General features: G+C 53.9%; 1 protein-coding gene across 1 annotated transcript; it reads right to left on the bottom strand.

Moving 5' to 3' along the window:
* Positions 1 to 2001: 2001 nt before the first annotated feature.
* Positions 2002 to 10728, bottom strand: LOC107306634 (maestro heat-like repeat-containing protein family member 7). The gene is made up of 20 exons (XM_015849943.2): positions 9706 to 10728; positions 9311 to 9405; positions 8998 to 9102; positions 8723 to 8808; positions 8502 to 8613; positions 8192 to 8275; positions 7472 to 7576; positions 6961 to 7126; positions 6546 to 6637; positions 5940 to 6089; positions 5594 to 5748; positions 5348 to 5486; positions 4974 to 5158; positions 4753 to 4890; positions 4296 to 4410; positions 3804 to 3956; positions 3178 to 3354; positions 2655 to 2810; positions 2282 to 2383; positions 2002 to 2121 (listed from the first exon to the last, which is right to left on the bottom strand). Exons 1-20 carry the CDS (start codon positions 9839 to 9841, stop codon positions 2002 to 2004), a joined length of 2571 nt encoding a protein of 856 aa, XP_015705429.1. The 5' UTR covers positions 9842 to 10728.
* Between the last annotated feature and the right edge of the window lie 5069 nt (positions 10729 to 15797).

The raw sequence follows: 15797 nt of genomic DNA, 5'->3' as shown, positions 1-15797 counted from the left end.
CTGAGGGTAGGGAGGCCCTTCAGAGGGATCTGGATAGGCTGGATCACTGGGCTGAGGTGCATGGGATGAGGTTCAACAAGGCCAAGTGCTGGGTCCTGCACTTTGGCCACAATAACCCCATGCAGCGCTATAGGCTTGGGGCTGAGTGGCTGGATGACTGTGAAGAGTTGGACTTTGCTCATCGAGCCAATGCAAATACCATCTAATTCCCAGGTAGGACAACAGTCCTGCCAAACTTGCTGTTATCTACAAGCTTATTAAGTGTGTACTTAATCCCCTTATCCAAATGTAAAATGTAAAAAAAAAAAAAATGGGATCCAAGACAGAGCCCTGGAGAAAGCCACTGTTGACCAGCGACCAATTGTGCCTGAACCTTTCACTACAGTTCTTCCACCCTGGACATCCAGTCAGTTCTTCATACCAGTTTATGCAAAACAGCACTTCCAATGATACAAGAATAAAGTTTAAAGATGTATTAAATGAATTTCTTAACTCTCCACATTTTAGCAGATCTTACATCATTTACTAGAGCTTCTATAATTGCACCAGTTTGGGGATCTCTGATTGATTTGGCAATGATATCAAATTTGGTGCTGTGAGAAAGATGAACATGTCATTACATTCTGCAAGATTCCTGAAGAATTCATGAGTGTACAAACAGAAATCAATCCTCGATTGAGATGAGTGCAGCACATTATTCTCACTTACTCCAAGATACTTGAAAATCCAGCCATATACACAAGTTGTTAAAATGTCTGAATTAGGAAATTCTGTTTCTTTGATTCATCACTCACATTCTGTGATGTGAATCGTAGAATCACAGAATCAAAGAATCATAAGGTTGATAAGGACCTACAAGATCATCTAGTCTGACCGTCCTCCCATTACTGTTGCTACAAGCCACTAAACTGGATCTCATAGCTCCTCATCCAAACACCTCTTGAACAGATGGATGGGATGGGATGGGATGGGATGGGATGGGATGGGATGGGATGGGATGGGATGGGATGGGATGGGATGGGTGCTTACAGCGAGAGTGGTGTTGATCTCACTGGTGACAGGATGAGGGGAAAAGGCCTTAGGTTGCTCCAGGGCAAGTTGGCTATCAGGAAATACTTCTTTTCAGAACAGGTTGTTAAGTGCTGGAATAGGCTCCCCATGGAGATGGCTGAGTCACCATCCCTGCATGTGTTTAAAAACCATTTGGATGTGGTGCTCGGACAAGCGGAGGCTTGTTATAGTTGGGGTAGTAATCTTAGGTCTAGGTTGGACTCGATGATCTTTAATTTCCAATAGATGCTGTGATTCTACTGCGAGGGAAGGGTGACAGCACACCGGTTTGTTTTAGTAACAGCATGGTGAAGCAACAGGGCCGTGTCTTTCAGGGAAGCCCAGCAGAGGGGCCAGCAAGGAACACACAAAGGGGTGCACGCGGCCACAGGGCTGGAGCCGGGGTTAGCTCCAAGCACAGCTGAGGCAGCAGCAAACAGTTCCCAGGCTCCATCCAGGGAGTGTCTGCAGGAGCTGGATAGTTTCAGCCACCAGGATGGAAATGGAAGGGCTGCAGGTGAGCTCCAAACTTCTCAGGGCTGATGTGGAAAAGAAAAGAGGGGAGTTAGAGCTCCTGTCAGTGCAAAGCCGCCCCACACAGCTCTTCCCAGGGCCAGCACGGAGCAGGGAGGCAGCAGGGTGCGCTGCAGTGGGGCTGGCAGCAAACGCTCGCTGCTTCACCCGCGCCGTCCCTCGTTGGGACCGGCCTTACAGCTCGCCGTCCGAGCTCCTTTTTTTCTCCCTGCCACACCGCTCTGACCTCCTCACTGCCTTCACTCACCCAGGATGACGCGGGTCAGCTTCTCCTCACGCCCATGTTTCAAGCGTAGCGCGACAAGCCCTAAGCACACACAGCCTGTCAGACCCCGCCGGCCAGCCCGCCCCCCCAGCACAGCCCCCACCCCACCATCCCTGCCGGCCTGGCCAAGCTGCCGTGGGGCACAGAAGGGCTCAGCCTCGTGGCTCACCGATGAACCTCACGGCCTCCAGTCGCAGGGTTTCCTGCAGGCTCTGCAGGTAGAGCAGGCTCTGCTCCAGGAATTGGTCGGCTCTGCTGCAGTAGCTGGCCAGCTGGAAGACAGCACACGTGGATGGTGTGTGAATGGCAGCAGGTTGTGCCCTCCGGTCTACAGCCATGGTAGAGGCACAGGCACTGGCCCCGTGCCCCGGGTCTGGGCTGGCAGGCCTCATTTGGGCCAGGTCTCAGGAGCTCTGGGGCACTTGTCCTCACCAGGCACTCGCCAATGCTTTGCAGCTGCTTGTTCTTCAGCAGATGTTGGAGACGCCTTTGCTTCAGGAGCTTGGCCGCGCAAAGAAGGGCTTCCTGAGAGGCCTGCAGAAAGAACAGAGACTGAGGGATGCTTCCAGTGCCCGCTGAACAGGGCCTGTGCATCCTGCACCTTGCCACAGCTCGGGGCTATCTTGGGCTCTGGTGGAAAGGAAGATGCAGTAGCTGGGGAAAGGGTGTTCTGTGCTCAGACAGATGCATGGGGCAGCTGCCACTGGATGCTGCTGGGGGTGCAGTGCAGATCCTTCCAATGCTCAGGCCATGCTGAGGGCTGAGCATCCTTCCTCCAGTGACCGCACAGCTTAGAAATGCCCACCTGAGCCACGCTCTGGTCCTGGTCATGCAGGTGGAAGAAGAGAGGCAGGAGGATGTTGCGCACTTCCTTCTTCATGTTCCATGTGCAGATGCCCTTTGCCATCTCCATGGCATCCTTGCAGAGAAGGATGGAGAGCTGCCTTATGCGTCCGGACTCCTGGTGATGCAGAACAAGGGAGGAACTCAGTCCTGCCTCCTCCAAGCCCACGGTGAGCAGGGGGGTGGGCTGGCCAACAGGGACCCAGACATCTGTAGCTCTCTGGCTCACAGCAGGAGCTGCAGTAGGCCAGCTGTGCAGGCAGCGCCGTTACACAGCGTGCATCTGCAGGGTTGCACACAGGGAGGGGCTGCCCCAGCACAACGGCCTGAGAAGCACTGAGCAAAAGGTTCCCTGCACGCAGCCAGGCACTGTGGTGGGAAAAGAATTTACAGGCCAGGCCAGTTGGACATGCAGAGGAACAGACCATGCGCTCACACGCCGCACTGCCACACAAGCTAAGCCTCCCAACACCCATCAGCCTTACATTTAAGAAGAAGGGCACTAGTAGCTCAGGCAGCTGTAGGGCAATGGATGCCATCCTCTGCTTGTCTGATTGGGGCAGCATGTTGTGGAGGACAGTCATGGCCGCTGCACCAGTGTCGCAGGGAGCATCCTGCAGTTGCTGCGTGATCCCTGGTAGCAGGTCTTGCAGAGCTACTGCCTGTGGCAAAGACAGCATTTTGTTTTCAGAAACCCCAAGCGCCATCCCAGCAAAACACCTGTGCTTACAAAGGGCACAGCCCAGGGCAGAGACCTGTTTGGGGCTGGCTCTGAGCACACGGTGACCCCGTGGGATGAGATGAGATAGGATAGGATGGGATGGGATAGGACAGGATGGGATGGGACGGAGTGGGATGGGATGGGACGGGACGGGATGGGATTAGATGGTGTGGAATGAGATGGCATGGGACGAGATGGAGGGCTGCTGCCTTTGGCTCCTGAAGCAGCCATTTGTGTCAGAGCTGCCCTCAGTGGCTGATGAAGAAGGCAGTGAGGCAGTGGAGAGGTTGACACCTCACAGGGTTCCAGACAAAGTCTATGGGCACCACTGCCTGGAGCTGGGCTGCAGGCCCTCTTTGCCATCTGTCTGCCTCCGTGCCACCTGCTCACCAATGTGTGTAATGCAGACAGCTTGATCAAGCTGGTGGCAGCCAATTCACGCATCACTGAGTTCTGATTCTGCAGATGTGACTGGAGAAGGCTCAGGATGCTGCTCCTGCGAACGTAATCCGTGATCTCAGTGATCCCAACGCAGTCCAGCAGCTGAAACACACCCAGCAGCACCATGAGAGGCTGTCTGCATCGGTAGGATTCCTGTTCTGAATTGCCCCTCCCACAAGGCCCAGGGCAGAGCCCAAGGGTTTGCCACAGTTCTGCCCCGTGGCATGCAGCACAGCTTCCTTGCCTGCTGCTCCTGCCGACCTTTTTCCTCAGTCTCATGGGGAAAAACGCCTCATGGCAGGGATGCCCCCAGGCCGGGATGACTTGGCTGAGAGTGCAGGCACCAGCCCTGCTCTGTCGACTGGCAACCCTCCCCACTCTGCCAGAAACCCCGAGGTTTCAGAAGCACCTCCAGGAGGCACTGCTTGCCTCTAAGCCCACCTCAGTGAACACAGCCATGGCCCCGACTTCACTGTGCTCCCGTCTCTGGCAGAGTGTTATGAGTGTTTCTTCCAACACCATGGCACAGCAGTGTGATCCCATGTTTGCTAGCGCCCTGCCCAGGGGAAGAACGCAGAGATGTGCTCAGTTTGCTGAGAGAAGCCTCGCCTACACACAAGTTGTGGCCTTCCCAGAGGTGCCTGTTGGTGACCACCTCAGCTTCCCAGGCCCCTGGGCTCTTCCCATGCTTGCTGGCCACCCTTCTGGCTGCTCTGACACACAGCTCCGGCACAGGCCATGCATGCAGAGCACCAGCAATAGCCAGAGCCAGTGGTGCGCAGGGAAAGGGCTCTCTGGGAGGTGACAGACCCTGTGAGTCCCCTCTCACCTAGGCAACAGCATCCCCTCTCCAAGGGAAAAGAGCTGGGGAGACGGGGACGACTGGGGTGGCTCTCACCTGGTCAGCACAGCCACGCCTTTGTGATAGGTCTCAAGGTTCATAAGCATGTTCCAGCCGCCCTGCTTCCCGATGTCCTCCACCACACTGTCATCCATCAGGTGATGGAAAAGAGCTTTCACATTCTCCACCGCAAACCTGCAGGCACAGCAAAGCGTGTGTCACACAGGGAGCCCTGGTTCTGGGCCTGGGGCAGAGATCTGGCAGCAGGGATGGAGCACCTGATGTCATTCGCACATGACGCATTGTTTGTTGTATTTCTGTCCAGGTTGAAGCAGCCAGACTGTGAGCACTGCAGGGCAAAGGATACCTCAAAGAGCAGTGGCCCGTACAGCTTGCGCATCAACAGCAATGCACAGCCTTTTGTGGAGGGCAGATGCAGGATTGTGTGCATGGCATGGCGTATCTGCAGAAAACACCCGGGGATGGCCCTCAGCATACAGCTGCCCCTGCAGTGCTGCCCAAGCCTGCAGGCTAGGAGGTTGCGGTTCAAGGGCAGGGGATGAGAGGATGAGGGGCTGCAGAAGGGAGGGAAGCGGAAGGGAGGAGAGTAGAGCCCTGCCAGAAGTGAGTGAGGTGTCATCTAGAAACCCACAGTCAGGTGAGTGGTGCAGCTGTGGCCTGAAGCAATGCTATCGTGCCCAGAGTGTGGCCATTCCTTCAGCAGGCTGTTCACCGTAACCACTGCAAGGCTGGATTCAGAGGCCACTGTCTGCCACACGATTGTGAAAGACCTGCAGAGACAAAGTGCACTGTGTCAGGGTCTGCTCCAGCCACCATCCTTTGGCCTGTGCTGGCCTCAAAGGTCTTAAGCCATCCATGAGGTGGGCAGGCCCCGCACCTGTTGCACCACGGGATGTCACGCAGCATAGTCCGGACTATGCACTGTGGGTGCGAGCGCGTGATCTGCAAAAGGGTCCGGATCACGATGTCCCGGAGCGACTCAGTGATGTCTGACTCGAGATGGTAACAGATGCTCTGCACAATCTGTGGCATCTGGAGGAGGCACAAGGGCACTGAGATGGAGCACAGCCACAGCCCCAGCTGCCACCGGGAACTGCTGCATCCCTCCCGTGGTGCTTCACCAGATTGAAAAGCCAACCGAGCTCCTAAGCCCCACTCTCAGGTCAGGAGAAGCAGCTCCCAGAGAACAAAAACACAGGGCAATGTGCCAGAATACTGCTTACCACCAAGATCCAAGAGCTCTTATCTGTCAGGACCTCATTACACGTGTTGGCAACCACCTCGATGTTAGAGACCTTCGGATGCGTCATGCCCTCCAGGACAGTTAGGATAAAGTTCCCCTTCTCAGTGGGGCTGAGCAAACTGCCCACAACCTGTGGGAAGGAGGAAAGAAGATAAGACCTGATGCACTGTGTTTAATGGTGGTGGGATGCGTGTGAGCAGCACAGATGGCTCTGGAGAGAGAGACTTGGGGCAGCACTGGCACTGCACCCCAGGGGAGCCCAGTGCTGGGTTGTCTGACTGCAGCTGCAGTGGGTGTGGAGAGCAAGTTGTTCAGAGCAAAGGCTGGGCTGGAAGTCAGGGTCACAGAGCACTGGTTCACAAGTAGCTGAGGATCACCGATGGGCAGAACAGCTGCAGTCACAGCTCTGACACTGGGATAAAGCCTTTGGCTACTCCCTGCTGAGACACGGTTGGACCCTGCAGCCGGACTGCTGAGAGGCCAAGATAGCCCCTTGCCTCATGCCCCCACTTCCTGGCGCATTGGCTCATGTAAGCCTCCTGCCAACCCCTCCATCAGGCATCCCAGCAGGGGAAAAGCTGCTTACCAGTGTATTCGCGACAGCATACACGGGGCAGAAGTGGTCCCAGGATCCTTCCTCTGTGTTTAGTTTGGGCTTGCCATATCTGAACTCGTAACCTGGACAGCAGAAGAAACAAAGAGTGGTAGGAAGAAGGTAGAGAAGCTGGAGATTGTAGAAAGTAATAAGAGTGCATGTGCCAAAGATCTGAGGCAGACAAAGAAAGCCACCCTCTTCAGTGCCAGGGAGGATGTGCCAAGGCAGAAGCGTGCCTGTTTCAAGGGGTAGAAGGCAAGACCACCTCTCAGGCAAGGCAGGAGAGCTAGGTCTAACTTTCTGCTCTGAAAGAGGACAGAAGCCCTGCCATGCTGCTGCTACAGGCTCCCCAAGGAGAGGAAGGTGGCCAAAGAGGTGCAACCCAACCCATCCCAGCCTCTCTTACCATGGTGTACTGCCAGGGTTCTGTGGATGGCATGCAGAACCTCTAACGACCCATGCCTGATGTCCTCGTCCTCCTCAGCATAGCACAGAGTGAGGTGTCCCAACAGCTGCCCCAGGAAAATCTCAGACTTCTTCTCTAAGAAGAAATCGTCATCTCTGATTTCCTCCTGTTGAGACAAGCATAGGCAAGGCAGAGTTAGCTGGGCTGAACTTGAGGCTAAAGCCCTGACCTCCCAGAGCAGCAGCAGGAGCTGAATGTCAGCACTTTGGCCAGCTCTGCCCTGGGCCATGCAGGGGCTGACCCATGGCAGGCTCACTTCTCGGTGAGGAGCACATTGACTGCCTTTGGTGGGAACTGTTGAAGGGTTTTGAATGGCTGCGGGATTTTGGTGTCTAGGGGACTCTGTCCCAGGACTGCTGGTTTTGCAGGGTGCCCAGAACTACCAGCTCCTGGAGGCACCAGGAAGGGTCAGGAGGGGGCTTTGATGCTCCTTGTCCAACTGGCTCTTTACCTCCATCAGAAAAGCTGGGACCAGGACCTTGCTCAAGGTGGCAATCCTCTCCATGGCACACCGGCGCATTCTCACACTCTCAGAGTTGATGCAGGGCATCAGAGCCTAAGAAGACAAATGCTGCTGGTCAGCCGCAGGATGCGATGGCAGCTCCTGGAGCAGCCACTCTGCCAGGCACCTGGAGGGGTGCTGACAAGGCACCCAGGCTTCCCCTGAACAGGAGAAGAGCCTGGAACAGAGATCCGGCCTCCTGGCATCCTCAGGAATGGCTGCCCCAGTGGAGACCTGCTGCGGTCACTGATAATCATCCCCAGCTCCTAAAAAATGACCTTGGTCCCCACTCCAGGAGGGAAGGGCTTTGGAGCTGGCACACTGCTGGGTGCTTTCAGTGGCCAGAAGAGAGTTTTGAGGCTAAGCTGACTTTGCATGACAGCCACATCCCAGCAGACCTCAGCCTTGCTGACATCCAGCAGGAAGAGCATTACCAAGGCAGGCAAGGAAGGCAGTGGGTCAGCGGTGCCAGTTGCCACTGCGGGGTCTGGGAAGGGCACTCAACGGCCTTCCAATGCTCAGGTGCAAACCACTGTGTTTTGGGTGGTCATGCCCCATGCCCCACTGCACACTCTCTGTGCCTGCTTCTGGGATGCAGTGCCCACCCTAGACTGTCCCTTTGGAGGAAGGAAGAGCCCCTGTGAGCCCTGCTCTTTGCACTTGCCAGACCTTCATGATCACCAGGTCGAGGGTGGCGAAGCCTGGCCAAAGATGCAGCAGTGTTTGCAGCATGCTGTCCAGAGATTTCTGGAGCTGCAAGAAGAACAAAGCAGGTGTGCACTTTTCCTTACTCTTTCTCTGCAGGAAGCTGGCTTCAACTCCTGCCACCTGAGGCAGAATTCAGCCACCCTGTGGAGCCAGAAGCCCACCCTGTGGTGCCTCAGGCTCTGCCTTGGCTGTCTCCTTCCAGCAGCCAAAGCTAACTGGAAGAAGCCTGCAAACTGGCTGGCAGGCTCTCTGTAGCACAGCCAATGCTTACCTGATCGTAGAGGGGAACATCAAAGGTGTCCATCTCACTCTGATCAGCGAGAGAGCAGATGTAGCTAATGCAGGGGCTGAGGTGCTGTCTGATCTGGTCTGTAGTCTCACTGCTGCAAGGAGAGGGAACACCTGTTGGATGCTGGCAGCTGGGACGTGCCTGCTGCCAACGGGTCCCTGCTGTGGAGAGGCCCTAGCACAGCCGGGCTGTGGGGCACTTGCCTCTTTGCAGCGATGATGAGTACGGTGTGCCTGCCCAGGCACTTCACTGGGCACTTGTAGCTGGGGAATTTCTCTCGCAGTAGCACCTGGAGGGAGACAGACAGCACAGCTGAGCTGGGACACGGGAGCTGCCGGCGGCAGAAGCCCCATGGCCAGCAGGAAGATCGGTGCCTACAGAGACCTGTCCCACTACAGAGACCCGTCCCACTCGTCCCCGTTGGCCAGTGTCCAGCCAGCTCAGCCCCCTCCCTCAGCCTCACCGGGTGCCCGCTCACCTCGTGCTGTGCTTCTAGCTTGCCGTCAGGCAGGTACCTCCCCTCCAGCCGCAGCTTGCAGACTGTGCGGAGGGAGGCCAGGAACCTCATCATCGCATCCAGCTCCTGACAGTCGGGGACACGGGAGACAGACGAGAAGGGTGAGAGGGGGCAGGCACGGACAGCGGGGCCGCTGAGCCGAGGGGGTGCTGCGATGCTGCGGAGGGCAGCAGCTCTGCTCTGCCAGCAGCCTTCCTTTAGCCTGAGCGCAGGCAGCAAGCGAGGCTGGGAGCAGCGGACAGAGCCTGGCGCCGACCGAGTCGTACGTCGTTACCTTCTCCGGGCAGGCGAGGAAGGACCAGAAGAACTCGCAGTCCGCCTTCTCCGTGTCATCCAGCTGTTCGACGTCGGAGGCAGCGGAAGCATCATCTGTTTTAGAAGGAGCGGGGGGAGCTGTGGCCAGGGGCGGGAGGCAGGCGAAGGAGCCGTGCCCTCTCCGGCTCCGTGCCCGCTGCCGTGCAGACGGGGAGCCCCGCGTCGGTGCACTGGTGCCCTCTCTTCTCCTGGCGGTGCGGGGAACGAGGCTCCCGGAGAAGGGCAGGGTGCGCTCCCTGGCCCCGGTGCTGTCCATCCCGGTTCCGACCGTCGCTCGAGCCCCGACCGCAGCCCGCCATGAAGCCCGGAGCCCGGGCCGAGATTGGCCGTGCCCAGTGCCTCCTACGTACTCACCGGTCTCCTCTAACAACTCTTGGTCATCTGACTCTGTCGTCGAAGAACAGAGGGACAGGGACTCCGGGAGAACAGCATCGGTCCAATCGGAGGCTTCCTCGGGATCCGGGCTGTTCTCGGATTGTCTCGTCGCCATCCTCCTGGACGCTGCGAGGCTGCTGTTTCGGTGCCGGGTAGCCCCAGGTGTTCCATGGGCGCGTCACAAGAGGCCCCGATGGGACTGACCCGTACCGGCGTCACTGTGGGTGCTTGGACGTGCGGAATGGGACGTTCTGGTTCCGGTTGAGACAGCGTTAGCAATACGTCAGCGTCAGCAGTTGTTGCTGAGCAATAGGTGCCATCCCAGGGCCGGGCCGGGCCGGGCTGCTTGGTATTATTTGCAGGCAGACCGTTCCATTCAACGCTGTTGAGGCTCGTGGAGCTCTTCCAAAGGCATGCTGTAAAGCCCTACTGCGAATTGGAATGACGAGCCTTAGTAAGGCTGTTGGAGCACGTCCAGAGGAGGGCCACAAAGATGATCCCAGGAATAGAGCAGCTCTCATACGAGGACAGGCTGAGAGCTGAGGCTAGGAACGGGAACTACTCATCTTTCGAAGGGTCCTCATGGCAGTTCCCTACTATATATAGTGAGGTTTCTGACGAGACTTAGAAAAGCTCTTTACAGTGATGAGTGCTGGGAGGACGAGAGAAAATAGGGCTAATTTCAAACAAGAGGCCCTCAGTCTGGTTATAAGGACAAACTTTCCTGCTGCAAAGACATTCCAGCAGAGAAGCAGGTTATCTGCAGAGCTTACACCCTGTTCTGGGAACTTTCCAAGACATGACTGGACGAGGTTCAAGAGTTGGGAAGCTGAGGCTCCTGTGAACAACTCTTTCCTGCGATCAGGGAAATAATGTTGAGCTGCATCAGACTCTAAAGCATTATATAAATGTGGAAATCCATTTAGGGCACAGCAGCTCAAATGTGTTACCATTGCAGGATGCTCAGCTTCTGTGCTAGAAGCCACCTGCAGAATGCTAGTTTCTAAAGATTTAAATGATCAAGTAAGATTTAGGATATTTATTTGTGTCAAACTCCTTAACTGTATATTTATGTGCTATAACGTGTAGGCATTTATGGCTTACATTTGCTGTGTTTTGTCACGGGGATATCCCTAGATATCAGTCCGTGACAGGGGGCACAGGCCCCGGGAAAAGAGAGAAAAGGAGAGACAAAGGAGTGAAGGAAAAAGAAAAGGCGCTTTGCCACGGGACCCGGCCGGCCCCGGGCCACGCGCTCCGAGGGAGGGGGTAGGGCAGAGAGCGAGCAGATCGTTCTAACAGAGAGCAAACACGAGGGCAGCGATCTGAGGAGGAACGGTGATTTACTACATGGAACCAAATGAAGCAAAGCGAGAGGGACGAGAGTAGGAGTCGAACCACAACGGTGCAAGGGAAGCACGCGCTTTGCTCCGCGGCCAGCCGAGACGGCCCGAGGCAGAGAGCGGCTGGGGTCCGGTGCGGAGTCCCACCCCGCTTCCTCTCCGCGCCGAGTCCAACGGGGATGCCGCCCGTCCCCTCCGCTCCGGGAAGCCCAGATGCCCCAAACGGCGGTAACACGGAACAGGAATGTGAACTCTGTAACTGCCGCTTCTCTGCGTGGTGATCTGATGCTCCTAAGAAGCTCCAAGTCCTAACCAGCTGAGGGAGAGCGAAGGAAACCCCCTCTTCCCTCGCTCCCAGCGGCCCAGCAGCTCTGCCATGTTTGGGCAGAGCGAGTTTTGTTGCCGGCCCTTCCCCGTGCCAGTAACGGCGGAGCGCTGCGAGTGCAGCGAACAGCTGCGGGAGGTGGCTTGGCACGGCAGTTTGCACGGCTGCTTGCACGGCAGTTTGCATGGCTGAGCGAGTAGGCAGGGCAAGGCACGGCACCTTGCCATATACAAGGGGGCTTAACCGGTCACTTAATAAATACCTGCTCTCCGGACACCTCCCCGTGCAACCACTGTCTCCACACGGCAGCTAGCTGCTGCTAAAAGGGATCTGCAGACTCAGACTGAAAGCATGTATGTCCATGCTGCTGTTCAGTTCCCTGGCTGCAGAGAATACGGGTCAGCATGGATACCACTTGTGAACAGTACGAACAGGCAGGTGATCTCCTTAGCCATGGTGGTAGAGCTAAAGGAGGAAGTTGGAAGGTTGAGGAGCATTTGGGATTGTGAGAGCCACAATCAGGTTGAGAGCTTGTGGGTTAAAATCAAGGATCAGTCCAGTAACGGGCATGCAGTGGATGTGGTATGCTACAGGCCACCTGATCAGGCAGAAAATCCAGGAGATTCCTGGAATCTGTTGAGGATGACAGTGTAGACCAGTTGTTAGATGGACCAACCTGAGGTGAAGCCTTACTGGATCTGGTGCTCACCAATGTGGAGGACAGCATTAGAGAGGTTAAGATTGGAGGCAGCCCGGGCTGTAGTGACCATGCCCTGGTGGAGTTGGTGATCTGGAGGAACGCAGGCCTGGCAAAAAGCAGAGTCAGGACCCTGAGCTTCAGGAGAGCAAACTTTGGGCTGCTCAGGGAACTGCTGGATGGGAAACTGTCCCTAAGGACATGGGCACAGAACAGCTGGCAGCTCTTTAAGGACACCCTTCTGAGAGCACAAGAGTTCTCCATCCCCCAGCAAAAGAAGCTGAGCAGGGGAGGCAGGCAACTGACACAGCTGAGCAAGGACCAGCAACTCAAACTGAAGGAAAAGGGAAATGAACAGGAAGGGGAAGCAGGGTTGTGTGTCCTGGGAGAAATACAGGGCTGTTGTCCGTGTGTATAGAGATAGGATTGGGAAAGCCAAGGTGCAGACAGAGCTGAACTTGGAGAGGGATGGGAATGATAACAAGAAGGGGTTCTTCAGGTACACATGCAAGAGGAGGCAGGCCAAGGAGAGTGTTCCCCCTCTGATGAAAGGTAATGGGGAGCTGGCTTCCTCAGACATAGAAAAAGCTGAGGTACTCAGTGAGTGCTTTGCCTTGGTCCTCACTGGTTGTCAGGCTTTCCATGTCTGCCAAAAGCCTGAACCCCTACGTGAGGGTGTGGGTAGTAGATTCCATCTCACTGTAACAGCAGAACATGTCCGAGACCTGCTCGTGATACTGAACATCTGTAAGTCCATGGGGTGGTATGATCTCCATCCAAGGGTTCTGAGAGAGATGTCTGATGTGGTTACTGAGCTGCTTTCCATCATATTTGAAAAATCACAGCTATCTGGTGAAGTCCCTGGTGACTGGGAAAAGGAGACTTTACCTCGTGTTTATGAAAGGGAGGAAGGAACACGGCGGGAACCACGGGCCGATGAGCCTCACCTCTGTGCCTAGGAAGATCATGGAGCAGATAGATCCTTGTAGAAGCTATGTTCAGGCACATACAATGCAAAGAGGTGATCTCAGACAGCCAGCATGGTTTCACCAAGGGCACATCTTGCCTGACCAATCTGGTGGCCCTCTATGATGGAGTGACGGCATTGGTGGTCAATGGAAGGGTGACTGATATCATCTTCCTAGGCTTCTGCCTGACGTGGTCGCTCAGCACATCCTTCTCCCTAAGCTGTGGAAGTATGGATGTGAGGGATGGACTGTATGGTGGATAAGGAATTGGTTGGCTGGATGCAGCCCAAGGGCTGAGATCAACGATCCTGTGTCAGGGTGGAGGCCAGTCATCAACAGTGTCATCAATTTATAAGCAATACGCCCATGAGTCAACGATATTCCAATCAGAAAATTTTATTAATTGTAGCGGGTAAAACAAAAAGGCAATTCAGCGCTGGACGACAGGGGGATTATCGTTCCTCCAACTGCCGCGCGTTCCTGTTCCTTGCAACTTCTTTTGTATTGTCAGGTCCCGGGTGTGCTGGTATCCGACTGGTCGGCCTTGGTCGTTAGGCTAGTGTGTCGTTAGTTGATTGGTCCTTCCTTGAGACTTGCTGAGACTTGCAAAATCTACCCGTAAATTCGCGCGTTTTACAAACATTGTTGCCACATCCTGGTCTTAATGAGCAAACACTTTATCACAGTCCCCCCTTTTATTGTACTATTTTGTTTTGCTCATTAAACCGTTTTAGTTCTTGTCGACTCCATTCTAGAGCATCCTCTTCTGGTTCCCCATCAAGGGGTTCATATCTTTCTCTAATTACCATTAGGTGGGCTGCCTCTAGCCTGTTCTTAACGATAACGATTAGTCTATTTAAAATACAGGGTCCAAAGGTCAAACCTAATATTATCATAATAACTGGTCCCATTATTGTGGATAATAATGTAGTGAACCAGGAGGAACCATTAAACCAACTCTCATACCAACTTCTTTGAGACTCCTGGGCTCTTTTTCTTTGTTCTAACTGTTTTCTTAGTTCAGCCATTGTATCTATTGCTACCCCCATTTGGTCTACGTAAGTGCAGCATTGCTCTTTGAGAGCCACGCATAGTCCCCCTTGCTGCAATAGGAGAAGATCCAACCCCCTTCTATTTTGTAACACTACTTCTGATAAAGACCGTACCGATTTTGTAAGCGCATTGATGGCTTCATCTATTTTCTGTAGATCTTCATCCACAGATTGTCTAAGGGTTTTCAGTCCCTGTGGCTGGTTTATTAAAGATGCTACTCCAGTCCCCAGCCCGGCCCCTCCTATAGTTAATAGCATTGCAACGGTTAGGGCTGTGAATGGCTCCCTTTTAATCAGGTGATGTTCAGAGGTTTCTTGTTGACTGATCACATAATCTTTAGGGTGATATATGATTCGTGGAACTATAATTACTTGTACACAGTAATTGGTGGTTTGATTAAATATCTTAGTCGATAAGCATGTAGTGACCCCTAATTTGGCACATATCCATTTAGCATTGTCTGCGGGTAGGAGCCAGTCTGAGGGTTTCTCCTGACTTTGTACTTCTATAGTTTTATTACATAGATGTCGTTTTTCTAAAGATCGTGTGTCTGTACCTCTGTGCCCCATCCTCCATTAATGAGACTTAATGCCATTATTAAGTGAAATAGTCTTAGATAGGCGGTTTCCCCACTGCAGTAGCAGGTCTTTAATTGTTTAGGGGGGTTATTCCCAGCCTTGGGGCGTTTCCTGGATCCTGAGTCTTTGGATCCATTCGTAATGGAGCAAACCCCTCCACACACTTTATCTCCTCTGCCTCGCCCATCGACTCGGTTGCCTCGAGACATGGGGTGTATCATCTTCTCGGCAGCAAGAGTATTCTTCAGGAGGGGCAGTTGCTTGCTCTCCTTCTAAGTGGGTCTTAAGGTACAAGTACTTCAGTTCTAATCCCCGATCTTTAGGATGCCACAACCTGCTCCTTTTACCCACCGATGACACACCCACGTAATGCTAGTCAGGATCCGGATTTACCCCTTTTCTTTTAAATTTTCCCTTCTAAGAGAATCCCCGTTTCTGCAATGGGTCCACCACCTCTCTAAGTATACAGATAAATGGCAATTGTATCTACAATAAACGTATTACAAGTTATTTATACATGCTAAGTCTAAGTATTCCACTCTGGTACACTTATATAATCAATGAACCACCAACAATACACTAACTCATATTTTTATGTTCCCCATCGGAGGTCTTCGTGACAGTTTTACTCTCAAATCACCCGCTGGACTAGTGACTCTCCATTCGTGATTTCGTATCGGGCCCTTAACACGACTAGCATGTGTCCATCCTTTTTCGGCAGTCCTGATGGCCGTATTAGTAGTCAATAGTACCAGATAGGGACCTTCCCATCGAGGCTGCAGTGTGGTTTCTCTCCAGGTCTTTATCAGAACCCAATCTCCAGGCTTTATCTGATGGAGGGTAATGTCAAGAGGGTCTTTGAGTCAATTGTCCCTTTTTCCACAATTCCTGTTTATACTTCATTAATTCCGTGTATAAGCTTGAATTGTCTTTATCTAACACCCCCGGTGATCTTTAGGGTTCCCGCATCAATAGGTGCATTCCGTATAACATTTCGAAGGGAGATATTCCTATGTCAGCCCGGGGCTGGGCCCTAAGGTTTAAGGGCAGGGGATGCATTTTATCCATGAGAGTTTAGTTTCTAACGTTAATTTGGCCAATTGCTTC

Source organism: Coturnix japonica, chromosome Z (genome assembly GCF_001577835.2).
Source record: "Coturnix japonica isolate 7356 chromosome Z, Coturnix japonica 2.1, whole genome shotgun sequence".
Lineage (NCBI taxonomy): Eukaryota > Metazoa > Chordata > Aves > Galliformes > Phasianidae > Coturnix > Coturnix japonica.
This window is presented reverse-complemented; position numbering and strand designations above follow the sequence as displayed.